The sequence below is a fragment of the Pseudopipra pipra genome, chromosome 2, assembly GCF_036250125.1.
Source record: "Pseudopipra pipra isolate bDixPip1 chromosome 2, bDixPip1.hap1, whole genome shotgun sequence".
Classification (NCBI taxonomy): domain Eukaryota; kingdom Metazoa; phylum Chordata; class Aves; order Passeriformes; family Pipridae; genus Pseudopipra; species Pseudopipra pipra.
The window spans coordinates 45,182,320-45,196,297 of record NC_087550.1 but is presented as its reverse complement, the minus strand read 5'-3'; the positions used below and the strand labels follow the sequence as shown (position 1 = coordinate 45,196,297).

The 13,978-nt window shown below is 43.6% G+C and overlaps 1 protein-coding gene across 1 annotated transcript; it reads right to left on the bottom strand.

Annotated features, from left to right (window-relative positions):
• Positions 1 to 485: 485 nt before the first annotated feature.
• On the bottom strand, positions 486 to 12,838 carry IL17D (interleukin 17D). Its single transcript, XM_064645326.1, has 3 exons — positions 12,563 to 12,838; positions 12,142 to 12,449; positions 486 to 2,450 (listed from the first exon to the last, which is right to left on the bottom strand). Exons 1-3 carry the CDS (start codon positions 12,575 to 12,577, stop codon positions 2,135 to 2,137), a joined length of 639 nt encoding a protein of 212 aa, XP_064501396.1. The 5' UTR covers positions 12,578 to 12,838; the 3' UTR covers positions 486 to 2,134.
• Positions 12,839 to 13,978: the final 1,140 nt, after the last annotated feature.

The window sequence follows — 13,978 nt, the reverse complement described above, 5'->3', positions numbered from 1 at the left end:
CGATGAAGACTTTGCTTTCTATGCTGTGAAGTCTGAAGGTCCATCTTCACCCTGCCTGAAGTGTGTGTGTGGAAAAAAACCCCACAATGTAGTAGTGAAACCGTGAGATGACAGGCTGCTGAAACATCATCCAATGCAGTGTTTCTCCAGTTTTGTGGGTCTGTCTCCCTTTTGAGCCCCTCTGATTATCATTTCCCTCTGCTCAGAGGGTAAGAAGTTCTTCCACATTAGGAGGAAGGAAAAGTGGTTTGAACTGCTGCAAGTATTTACATTCTCTGGGGAACAGGTAACTACCTCTAATTGCTGGCAGCAGCTAGGCAATTAGCTGTTCTCTGAGTAGTATAAACACTTTATGACCTTGTTTGAACTCTCCTTTGAGGATTCCCTTGAGATAGAAGCATCACAATTTGAGGAAACACAGATCTAAAGACAAGTAGAATTGAGGAAAAGCATCTGCACAAAAGACACAGTTACAAACTTCAATCTGACATCATAAAGGGAATCTTTTATTCGTTAAGCTATTTTAGGCTTTGTACAAAGTTACATAAATTGCACTGAAAAAATACTGTTATGCTAGACTGAGTCATAGAGAGCACAGTCCATAATTGTGCACCAAGATAAGTAGTTGTTGTATGACTTTCATTCTCTGTTTAACTTGTTAATTCTGGTTAGCTCATAGTCTTTCCATTCTTCATCCAACAACACTCCAAAGTGTGTGTTTGTGTAGTGTAGGGACTTTCTCCACTATGAATTAAAGGCCAGTTTTGAGATTCTTGATGTGGCAAATGCATTGCTGCATAGGATGTTTATTCTGTAAAAATGTTGCAGTCATGCTCCTTCAACTGTAAAAGACAACTCTGCTGTGCATTCAGAGGTTGATCAGTTTTGGCGAGTGTGGCCCTCTGAGGGCAAGGCATGCCTGGTTATTCCTGATTCTCATTCACTACACTGAGTCAACATTCAGTCTCTTGTTCTGGAAATGCAAATTTTTGTTTATCCAGGGTTTCTGCTTAGGGCTTGCCATCAAGTTCCATCAGCACTAAGCTGCACAGATGGAAGATGGTGCTTCCATGGACTAGCAGCTCTTGCAGGTGATTGTTACATGTGGCATAGGGAAAACTGAGTAACAGTAATTGTATAAATTGTTTGGACTGGGACTCACTTCAGTGAACTTCTTGTAGCATCTAGAAGTTAAGACCTAGCCTGCTTACTCACCTGCAGTGTACTTGAGATGGAGCCTATCCTCTGTACTTATTTTTTAGTGGGGAATCTCCTCTCCTAACACGAAAAAGGTTTTGGCCTTTCAACTGTACAGATACAGTTTTATCACAGGAAACAGTTAAGCAGTTAGTGATGGATGAAATCTAATACAGAATTCTTGGGACCCAAAGTGTGTTTTTTCTAACTGATATTTTCTGTGTAATTAGATTTAGTCCACATCAGAAAAGTCTGCTGCAGTTTTACAATATTCTAGCATGTTTTTTCTCAACACTTTTGTACCCTTAGCAATTTGGCAAGTTTAAAAATAGGAAACACATAGAATATTGTTTCATTAATAACTCTAACTCAGCAAAGGTTTCCTTACTGTAGTGTTTAAATAGCCAAAGATGTAACAGCCAAGAACACTGCTTGGAGTTTATGCAATGTAAAGGAAGGCTCTCCCAGCCTGAGAAATTATCCTTTTAACTGCTGATTTGGCACATGTCTGGCAACTATGTGATTTTTATTTAAGGTAGTTAAGAGTATAAGAGATTCTTTAAAAATATGTACAACCAGCAGCCTGCTATAATAATAGCTAATATGTCTTACAATTGCATCATCTTCTAAAATTTACTGTGAATAAGCAAGGATAAAATGTTCTGCTCTAAGAAAAAGAAAAAAGGCAACTTTGGAATTTGCAACAATGAACTCAGCAAGTTCACTAAACAAGTGTACATGAACTAAAGAAGTTCTTCATACGAATCACCATCTCTAATGATCTGAGTGACTGGACTAAACTTTCCATCTTATAACTGAAATAACTGCAAGCAGAAAAAGAGGGCAAGTCAATGTGTTTGCTGCTGTGTCGCAGTTTCCTGAGGTGGTGAAATGTGAACGTGAGGCCAGTACTGTAACACGATTCCTAATATGTTCTTCATTCTGATGAGGGCTTGTTCTGGCTCACCAGCAACTTCACCTCTTGCTTATCTATGCTGGAATTTACGCTTTCGGCCTCCTTTTCTGGCTCAGGCACACAGGTGCAGCCCACTGGGATGGTGATGTAATCCTCTGTGTAGACGTAGCGGCCCCCGGCACAGGAGGACGTGCGGCGCAGGATGACGGTCGGCATGTACACGGGGGTGCTGCGGAAGTGGAAATTCTCCTCCCCAAAGATCCCCATGAGGCAGCCTTTGCACAGACAGTACGCTTCAGGGATGTATTTGGGATATCTTGTGGGATCATAGGAAATTCTATAGGAAAGCAAATAAAGATTCGTTAGTACCTCTAAAAATAGATATATTCCTTTGGAGTTATATAATGTTATTTATTATTATTATTTAATTATAATAATTATATCATGTTTTTGTTGTCTTTTCCCGGGAAAATAGCTGTGGCTATTGGTGTCTGACTTCTTATTTATAAAGTGTAAAGAAAAAACCATGCACAACTAACAGAACTGATCAGGTCCTACAGTGCACACGGAAGTATGAAGCATTTGGCTTTCTGAATTGTGAGATTCAGGGGTTTAAGAAGAATAAGTTTTGTGGTTTGGACTGAATGGGTAAATAGAGCATTAAAAAGGACACTTGGGCATTTGATCTGCCTCGAGTTCTTCAAAAATTGGTACAAATCCTTCTTAACATTATTTTGTTAAAAACATGACATGATGTTTAAAGATTAATAATTTAAATAGAATTGAATTGTACTATTATTTCTGCAATAGCTTTTGCCTCCCTACTATTGGAGTTTTAAAGGTGCCTTCCCCTTGAAAGCAGAACTCTGTATTTCCTTCTCTAATTCACCTCTGTCTCTTCCTCTAACCAGAGAAAAGTAGCATTTTCATGCCCACATTGAGATAAACTGCAATGTCAGTGTTTCTTCTGCCCTGACCTGCTATATTTTGAAGTAAAGCATTGCCTCAAAGCTTCAAGACTATAGCCTCTATTTTTTGTTGTTTCACCATTTGTTGTTTTTCCCTTTCTTTTTGCTTATTAATGCTCTATCTCTAGAAATTCCTTATTAGTAGAAGCAAAGCTTTTAATCTAAGCTTCAGGTTGGACATTAGGAAAAATTCCTGCACAGGAAGGGTTGTCAAGCACTGGAATGGACTGCCCAGGGAGGTGGAATCGCCACCGCTGGAGGTGTTCATGAAGCAACTGGACATGGCATTTAGTGCTGTGGTTTAGCTGACAAGGTGGTGATCGGTCAAAGGTTGGACTCAGTAATCTTGGAGGTCATTTCCAACCTTAATGGTTCTATGATCCTAAGTACAGCTTGGATCAGCAAAGCCCAAGTTCTGTCATTCCTCTCTGGATGTTGCTGGATGCGTAAACAAAGATGTGATACTATGGTCTCAAGTCACACAGATCCTGGCTGACCTATTGCCATTGCTTTTAGCAAGGAGAGTAAAAGATGATAAAGTCTGCTTGTTTTACGAAATAAAAGACTAAGTGCACAGCAGAGTACATATACTGGAGTGTGTAGCCACACTGCTTATTGTGATGCTGATGTATTTGTTGCTTTGTTCTTTACCTGCTTTTCCTGCTTATACTGGAAGTAATTACCAGGCATGGCTGTAACTTGTACATTATTAGAATGGTGTGCCCTTATTCTAGAAAATATGTTTACACCTCCAGAAAATGAGGATTTTTTAAAAATACCTTCAACTCCTATGCCTGCCACTCTCCTCTTTGAACCTTCAGGTTTCCTCCAGATAACCTTCTGCTGTCACACCATTACAGAACTAGCCCTGCTTCAGCACTGGTTCTGCTGTCCAGCTGGGGAGGGATGATGGCTCTCTTTGACTGGAGAAGCATTCAGCCCAGAAGCACAGCCGGCGCTCCTCCCTCAGGGCCCATCCCTGCTTTGGGAGGATGCCAACCTCACATATGTTATCACGTGCCCACCTGTCAGATAACAGGAAACCCTTTTCTGCCCTTTCCCCCACTCCTACTTTCACACCGTACATGGTCAGATGCACACAGTGCACAGCAGAAGTGTCCTATGGGCTGATGCTGGCATGGAGAGAGCATGAAGACACATCAGAAAGTCATCTGTGACTCCATGGGGCAAGCTCAGATGTATTTGCCTGTGTTTGTCCAGCCCATTCTTAAAAAGCTCCAGCAGAGAACCCCAGCCTGCCCAGAGGCTCCGTTGCAATACTTTGCTGCCTCTTTACTTGATACATTTTCCTGACAGTGAAGTGGAACACTTTTTTTCTTGAAAACTAAATCAATAATTTCCCATGTTAGGGTGGTAAATCACAGCAGCTGAGGATACAAATTTGAGTAAAAAAGATTTAATACCAGAGAGAATGGTCAATCCTGTAATGTTTACCATGAATTGCTGTAAGAACAGTAAAAATTCTTGCACTGGGTTTTAAGCCATCCTCTACTTGGGATCAGGATAGAACCACCATGCAGTAGATAAGTAAGGCAACTGCATAACAAAAATGAATCAAATACCTGTCATCAAGATAATTATTTATGGGATAAAACAAACTACTGAGTATGCAATACCCCTTTCCCACAGCCATTTTAAAGTAACTGATTTTGAAAACCACAATACAACCACAGAATCATAGAATGGTTTAGGTTGAAAGGGACCTTAAAGATCATCTAGTTCAAACCTCACTGCCAGGGACACCTTCCACTAGGCCAGGTTGCTCAAAGCCCCATCCAGCCTGGCCTTGGACACTTCCTGGCATGCAGCAGCCACAGCTTCTCTGGGCAATCTGTACCAGTGCCTCACCACCCTCACTTACTAATTCTTCTCAATATCTGATCTAAACCTATCCTCTTTCAGTTTGGAGCCATTACTACTTTTCCTATCACTACCTGCCCTTTCCCACTCTGTTGTAGGGCCCTTTTATAGATACTGAAGGCTCTCAGCCTGTCTTCATAGGAGAGGTGCTCCATCCTTTAGAGCATCTTTGCGGCCCTCCCCTGGACTTAATCCATTTTATGGTGAGGTCCCAGAGGTGGATGCACTGCTTCAGGTGGGATCTCTTAACAGATCTTAAAATGATCTTAAATTTTAACAGATTTAAAGTGATTTCTAAATTATGTTTCCCAGGGTTTGCAGCACTTCCTTGGGTATCATAGCGTTAGCCTTTTATCTTCTCAGGTCATCTCTTAGGTGAGAAGAGGTTTCAGCTGTGGAAGAAGCAGCATAAGTCTGCCTCAAGCTGTGACTGCAGTCACTGCTAGTCAACAAAGTCTGTACTTGCAAAACAGGCAGCCTGGCTCTCCCTCTCACACCCACCCCTGGGTTGATGCCGATGTTTTTCTGGTCACAGGATTGATTAAAGAACTCATTCAACTAAAAAGTAACTTCATTGAAAGCTGTGTATATCTTGCCACATATACACAGAGATCTACACCAACAAGCCAGTGGGAACAAGTAGCTGTCAATGGGGGCAGAAGGGAGCTGCCCTTTTCAGAATTGTCACCTGTTTATCAGGTTAAAGGAAACCTGGAATCACAGCTTTGGCCAAACACAAACTTGATTATCCTGTCATCAAAGAAAAGAGACTTTTTAAATATATATATAATGGCCATTATATATATATATATATATATATATATATTTAAAGAATTGGTTTTCCTCACAGAAAAACCTGTCCAGTTCTCTCATAGCCAGACACTGGCGATGTTGCAGATATTTTTTGCAAAGCTTCTCTGTTCCATTTATACTTGTTTACTTTCCCCAGGAAATACCTTCATGTTACAGGATCTCACATCAATGTGAAATAAATGTCTGGTAGCCAGCAGAAGGGAAGAAAGGGGAATACAGGTCTTTCTACTGTGATACATTCCCATTTCAAACTCAAGTGTGAGTAATTTCAGTGGTACATTGTTAAACACACCATATGTCAAGTCATTGGTATTTCCTCTACTGTATTATCTCTAGCACCTGGTTTATGATGTTACTGGAAAGCATGAACATGCTTCTCCATGCAAACATAAGAGTTTTCACTAGTAACAGAAGAACACTGGAATCATGGTCTACAACAAACTTTCCCCTCCAAATTCCCACATGGAAAAAGTCAGGTATAAACTGGGGGCTTTTCTGGAAGGATGGTGTGGTTGTGGCATGGTTTTCTACTTTCCAAGGAAAAAATCTCTTGTATTACTAAGTTTGATGTAGACACCTCTACTCCATCATGTGAGGAATTGGAAGGATGATGGATTGAAAATATAGATGTGGTTTTGCATCCAGATCCAGGCACTAAGTAATGCCTCCTGAAGTTAATAGCTTAACTCAAATGTCACTAAAATTTGGAGCCATATCCAAGGTACTGCATCTTCAGCACAAACCTGTTTGGCAAAGCCATATAACTAAAGCCTTATTTTTATCTTTCTAGGCAGCCCAGACCTACTTGGGTCTGAACCACTAAGAAACACCAGTGACCTGGCTGGATAAATGCAGTTGTGTGACCTGTTTCCTCTGTTTGCATTAATGGAACAAGACCACTCTGTGCAGATAATGACCACTGCCTCAGCTGCTTCAGTTTGATGCCTTTCCATTACTCCCAACACTTACAAGTCATGTTTTTACATCCTCTAGAACAGGGCATTTTTCATCAGGTTAACTAACCAGACAAAACACATGCTCCAAGTTCCCACTGACTCCTTCCTATGTGTAGTGTAAGATACACTCAGCTGGGATGGATGCAGCTGGGAAGAGAGTGGTGGAGGACCAGAGAAGTGCAGCTTTTCACTGGCATCCAGCTGTCCCCTGCAGCCTTGTGTCATTTGCTGTGGCCACTGCTGCAAACTAGACAGCCCAGACATTTTTATGAGGATTGCCCTTGTCCTGTGAACTCGGGTCACTGGTATATAAGGCTAATTCTGCCTTACCAGTGCTCCTGATTCACAAGCAACAGGAGCAGGGAGCTCTGCTGGGCTGCTCTGTTTCGGTCTGCTGGAACACGAAGCAGATTTGTGCTGAACTGGAACTGCTAATGAAGTGTGACTAGGCTGCTTTTCCTTATGACCCTACAAGGGTTTTGAGGGCTCCCAGTGAAAAACAAACTTCCTGCCGTTTACATTCTAAGCCTGGAAACTCAAGACAAAAGTTTCTGTCAGAAGTAAAACTCTTGCAGAGACCTAATCTGTCTTGTCCTGTGCTGCTACTTTCACTTGTAGTATTTTTAATAATATTATCACTTCATAGTTTCCAAGCTTCTGAATCCAGGGAGTGAGATGCTGTGCTGGAGCAGGCAGCTGACTCTTCAGAAAATGACTCAGGACTGGGCTAACAGCTGGATGTTATCAGAAGTCTAATAAGCAGATCATCATCCCCTTCCTTTACACTCCAAAATACTTACAGGATTAAGAGCTAATAACTTTTTTTCCCTCTTGGCAAGACATTTATTTTCCTATAGCAGGTGCTCTTTTGTTCACATTATGTTAGTTTGTTTTATATACAGGTAGTAACTACAGTGCTTGCAAAGAGTAGCCTAATGCTATAACTGACTTTCTGAAGAGTTGTACAAACATGTCCTCAACTGAAAAGGATGGCAGACTGTGACCCCTTGTATTCTTTCCCTTGGCTGTATCTTTGGGATATGCACACTGTGCCACGCAGTACTGTTAAGTCCTGAAAAACGTCTTGGATAAGCTTCTAGAAAACCACTGGAGTATTATGTAAAGGAAAGACCTCTTTTTCAAACACATTGCAGACATGCTTGGCTTTTACCAGTAAAAAAGACTTGTCTGTATTACTTTTATTAAATTTTATGTAAATGAACACTAAACCAAGGATGCTTATAAACTGAAACTGGTTTTTGAACATCAATAAAAAAACAAGCTGGGCAATGTTTGAGAGAGGGAGTGGATGATGTGAGATTTCATGATCAGAGCAACACTAACAATAAAAGTTAAATCTCTGTAAATAACCCTTAGTATACATAGGATTAGGCCCCAGAGGCAGACATGGAAACCATGGGATTTGGATATTTAGAAACGTGAATGACTTTTTGAATACACATAAAGAATTTTTGCTAAAGTCACGCAGAGGTGTGTTTGCAGAAGACTCAATGCATTCCTACAAAATGGCTGTTATTACAACCTTAAGAAAACAGAAAATAAAAATAGAGGTGATGTGTACAGCTGATTAATGAATGGCATCTATGCTCTGCAGCCCCAAGAATGGAATCACAAATTAACACTACCTGTAAAAATGCTGTTGACTTCAGTGGGATTTTTCAACCATTACTCTGAGATTTATGATCAGACCCTGCAAACATTTAGATATGTATTTAAAATTAATCCTTTTTATAATGGTTCTTGTCCACGAGAATCTTGTCTGTGCACCTGTAGAGCTGAGCTTGCATTGGTAAAGATTCACCATGATTATGGCTTCTGTAAATTTTAACAAGTAGCACCCATCCTGTGCTATTGGCAGAGTTTATGGTCAGCCCATATCACTAATACTATTTAAGCAACTCTGAACCATAGGAGTAGCCAAGGACCATGACCCTTGCAGAACCTCCTTGTACAAGCAGGCTTTCTGGATATCATTGACTGTCCATTTAGTAATGCTGCTAAAAAGGACAAGCAGCTCCTGGATGGGTGCCACAAACTGGCACACAGTCTGCCTGATGGATTTCGTGAAATGATGATTTCATGGCAAAGCTTCTGCTGCTGGCTTTATTTTTTTAAAAAAACTGGGTAATTTTTAGGTCAGCTTCCTGAACTGCTGAACAAATCCAACATGCCTAACTGCCTTCAGGGAACTCTGCTGTCTCTTTATAGCTCTGCAGAGTAAAGAGCAATTCATGTGATTAAACTTTGTGCCCTGAGTTATATACTGATCTCCTGTGGCCATCAGGGTGGAATTTCAGTATCAGACAGATGAATACTTTTCTGCTAACTTTTGCTTTAAATACCACCTGTTGGTTGCTGCTAGCAGCAGGATTGGGGACCAGATGGATCTGTGGTGCAATCCATGTACAACCCCTGTATCTCTGGGTTGCAGCAAGCCAAAAATGATGTAAGTCTTGATTTTTGTATAACCAAATTAAAAGACCAAGTAATGGAAAATAAATAGTAAGCACAGAACAAAGATAAGGAAAGAAGCTACATAAGAATTATCTAAGCTTTAAGCCAGTCAGCTTTAAACCTAATTCTTCCACACTTAGAATGACAAACTTGGGATACAGGCGATGCAGGGGGGTGAACAGATTTCTAAGTAATATATTTGATTCTTTCTCATAAATGCTGATATGAAAAAATTTCAGTTTAACTGAACAGTCATCTGAGCAGAAGAATTACAAACAGCAGTGTTAAAACAGCTGGGAGCAGGTGCCTAGGGAGATATACAGGGGAAGGTAAGTAGAGCCAGACTTAATATCTTTAATATTAATGACCTGGAATAGGGTGTGTAAACATTATGTTAATGAAATCTGCAGATGGTAACAATGGGAACTGCTGCAACACCAGTGAAGACGTAGAAACAGCATAAGATATCTCAGACATTAAAATGCAGGTCAAAAAGAAAGACTCTATGCACAGAGCAAAAATGAATTGCACCGTAAGTTTTTAGGTGCAGAAAAGAAGTCAGAGAGCAGGATGTCTGTGAGACACACCAAAACGGAGCAGGCATCTTGATGCAAATTTCAAGCAGTTGAATCCAGCCCTTGAGCAGTGTCCTATAGTGTACAAGAGCAGTCTACTTAGTGAATTTATTTCACTACTAAAACAACTTCAGTGATTCAGAAGACAGTTCAGGAGGCAGCAATGAATCAGTGAAGGGGAGAAATTTATGAGGAAAGATTGAATTAAATGTGAGTAGGCTTGTCAAGAAGGTTCTGTATTGCAGAAGACAGCTGTAAGCAGTTTTTCAGATTAACACCCCAGCCATGGAGAAGAAATCGTTGGGATTGTGTAAATTAAATCGGTTAACCATTGACAAAGTGTCATGTAACATCACCTGCAGGTTCTTAATGGAGAGTTGCATGTCCTTATCAAAGATACACAGTAGCTCTAATGGGATGAGGGAGCTTGCTTCCAGGTGAAGACTGTAGAATAAAACAGATCTTCATATCTAGCTTCAAAATCTATGACATAGCAGGTTGGGATAGCTAATGCACTTTAGCAATCTTATATTTTACACTTTCATTACAAATCTTGCAATGTCTGTTGGTTTCTCAATGCACACTAATGATACAGTAAAACCATAGTCACAAAAAAAAAGCTGTAAATGGGATCTGTTAACTGGACTGTGTGCTCAGTTCTCTTCAACCTAGAGAAACAGTTTTTCACCTAAATATATTTTTAGATTTTGCTTTTAATAGTATACTTTTTTTTCCCCCGCTATCTTTCAAAATTCCTAGCTTGGAGAAGTCATCATGTTACTTGTATGTGAATGGTTAGTGGTTTGTTTGAAAACATTTTGATGAAAAGTACAGTGGATTTACAGCTTCTTAATAAACTTTTTGTAAGCCAAGCCCCAAAAAGCAGCTGGTTCTCTGTTAAGAAATAAACCTATTCAGAGGCCCAACTGAAAATAAACACCTGCCTAATGAGATGTAAGCATGGAAGGCATTGTTTTCAAACCAGAAGAACAATTTTCTGATAGCAATACTTGATATATCTGATTCTGATAGCAAATATTTGGCAAAACCATCATAAAAATTACCTGAGCCTAGTGGTAGGTGTTTCATTCATCATACTTGCTTTGAGCATGCTTAGGTAGCTTAAAAATCCTCAGTCTGCTTAGAGAAAATGTATTACTAAAAATACTTTGTTTATGAAAAACTTACTGAGCAAATAAACCATTTTTCTCTCGGCAGGATTACTTCTTAAACTAAAAGTGGGCAAAACCCATGCCACAGAATGAATGTTTATTGGAGACCACTAACAAGGAGATATTTGTTTGCTGAATACACAGTAACTGCATCAAAGCATATGGGAAGGATAATGCACAGAAAGTAGCAAGAAAGTCAGTTCCTTTTAAGTATGGGCATGTTTTACCTTCCTATTGTCTGCAGTATCTTTACAGAAAGATGAAAACAGAGAACTCAGTTCTCTTAGTTCTGTTAGTCTTACTAAGACAAACCAGCAGAAGGCTTGATAGTCTTCTGAGAATGTGATCACACACTGGGTTTAGTGTTCTAGATAAGTGGTTTCCAAGCTTTTCCATAGCTCCCTGTAGAAATGCAGACCCTTGGTTTGTGTATTAATTAGCCTAAATTCAAATTTACTTTATTAAGTTATTTTTACGCTCCCTTAAAAATAGTCTGAGCCTCTGTTCCACCTCAGGGGAAGGAGCTTTGCAAAGCATAGGCTGAAAACACAGATGCAGAATACTGCTGTACTCATTCCTTGCCTATGCTCCTACAGCAAACTGGACAGCAATCCCTTGGGAGTGTTTGGTAAGTGAAGATACGGCTCTGCCTGTACGTAACATGAACACTGAGTGTACTCATGTATTTTAGAAACAGCAGAGCGTCTGGAGTCACATCTCAGGAAGAGATCTGAGCCCCCCTGGGGCTGCTACAGAGTCAGGAGGTGCTTCCTTGGCGGCGGTTCTTTGCTGAGGGTCCTCTGAGCGAACTTCACATATGACAATTTCCCCAAGCAACTTTCTGAGGGGTGGTCTGTGCTCCTGGGTGGGTGTGAGCTCCATCTCACGGCTCACTCCACCTCATTCGTTTCTCTTTCTGCCCATTAGACGTATTCCTCAGACAAGCTGTTTTTACGTAATTACCTTATATCGCCTTACCTAGACGTCTACTTTAGCACCTTTCCTCCCGGCTGCTGCTCGGTGCCGCGGTCACCCCTCGCCCCCCGATCATCCCCCGGGCACCGCGCAGGGAGAGCCGCAGGATCCCGGCGCCGCCGGCCCCACACGGGGACACCGGCCCGGCTCCCTTCAGCCCGCAAAGTCCCCTTGAGGCAGCTGGACCCCCCTTCCCGCGGCTCCCGGAGTCACCTGTAAGCCCAGGGCGATGCGCTGCGCAGGTTGACGGGGAGCCGGACCCTCTTGTCGGCGGCCGGGCGTCCCCCGGCGGGGCAGCTGGCGTTGTGCTGGCGGCCCGGCGGCTCGGGCTGCAGGGTGTGGTGGAAGGCGCTGAGCATGCCCGCCGCCAGCCGCCCGTACAGCTGCTCCAGCAGCTCCTCGGGCCGCTCTCCGCAGCTCCGGGTCCGCGCCGGCCGCTGCTTGTGCGCCCTGGCGGGCTCGGCGCGGAGCGGGAGCAGCGCCGCGCAGAGCAGCGCCAGCAGCGCCGCCGCCGCCCGCACCTGCAACGACGGCGCCGTCAGCGGGGATAGGACCGCGACCCGCCGGCACCACCCGCGACCCGCCGGCACCACCCGCGCCCCGCAGCCCCCGGCCCGCAACCCTCAGCCCTTACCCTGCCTCGCTGCATGGCGGCCGGGCTGCTCCGCCTCGAGGGAGCCGCGAAAGGCGGCGGGCTGCGGCGCCGCGCCGTGCCACTGGCTCTCCCGGCGGAGGAGCTGTTGGAAAAGTGCCCCGCGCCTCACTGCATCTCCCCTGGCCTCGCCTGCCAGGAACATGTTCGGCGGAGCTCACGGAGAGGCGGCGAGGGCTCGACGCCGGGCGCGGGCCTGTCCCGCTCCCCGCCGCGCTGCCCCCGGCCCGGCACAGCCCCGCGGGCACGGCCCGGCTCGGTCCGCCCACAGCCGCCGGCCCGGGCCCGGCCACCGGCCCAGCGCTCCTGCAGCCCGAGGGTGCCGTCGGCAGCCGCGCTCCCTCCCACCGCGCCCGCGGCACGGGCAGGGCCGGGATCTACTTGGCCCCGCCGGGACACTTGGCGTCCAGGGCTCGAGAGTGAGGCAGAGCCAGGGGAACTTGGCCCAGTCAGAGCCAAAGGGTCAAGGCTGATGTGAAAAAACGCGGGGATTTACAGCTGGAAATAGCCCAGCCCTGGCTGTGCGACTGCAGCTGGGGAAGGGACCGCTGCAGCCCGGGCTCTCCCAGTCACTCTAGAGCAATTGGCACTGTCCCTCGTAGCGGTCTGGGATCTCCGACTTGGCAGCACCTCTGGCGCGTTTCTCCAGAAACATCCCCAGCAGGCACTGGGGTGGTTGATGTCCCTCATGAAGACTGGGACTGGCGAAGGTGAGGTCGCTTGGAGCTGTCTGTGCGACAGCCTGATCCGCCAGTTCCTCCTGCTCAGGTGGCCTGTGGCAGACACCCACTGCAGTGTCACTCTGCTCACTGGAAGAAGAGCCGCTTCAGAAGGTGAGAAACTTGCATGATACACATCTAGATGAGGTTGAGGTGAGTCTCACCTCTAATGACTTCTCCATCTATTCTGTGCTGGCTTGCTGGTACTTTTAAAAACACATAATGCAATGTATTTATTGTCTCTGGCACAACCTACAAAAAAAAGCATCTGTAGTACTCTGGATCATAAAAGATGTGGTACACTGAACTGGTCAGCATTAAAAACAGCCTTGAGAATTTATTACTTGAATCAAATGTTTCATGTGCTGTATTAAAGCCCTGTACAACTACTGAGGCATTTAGTATAAGGATAGTCAATATGAAAATACTGATCAGGAATGAGGGAAAATAGGAATCATAAATCATACAAGGACTGAGAAACCCCAGCTTTGTACCACAGAAATACAAGACATCAGGTTCACCGACCAGACTGGAATTGAAACAGAACAAACTGGCATTCATAATGAAGTGACTTGATTTCATGGTTTCTGAAAAGTCATTGAGTTAAGTCTAACTGTGATTTTTTAGTGATTTTGGTACTGTATGCATCACAGGTCAGTATCACTTATGAGTAGTGTCT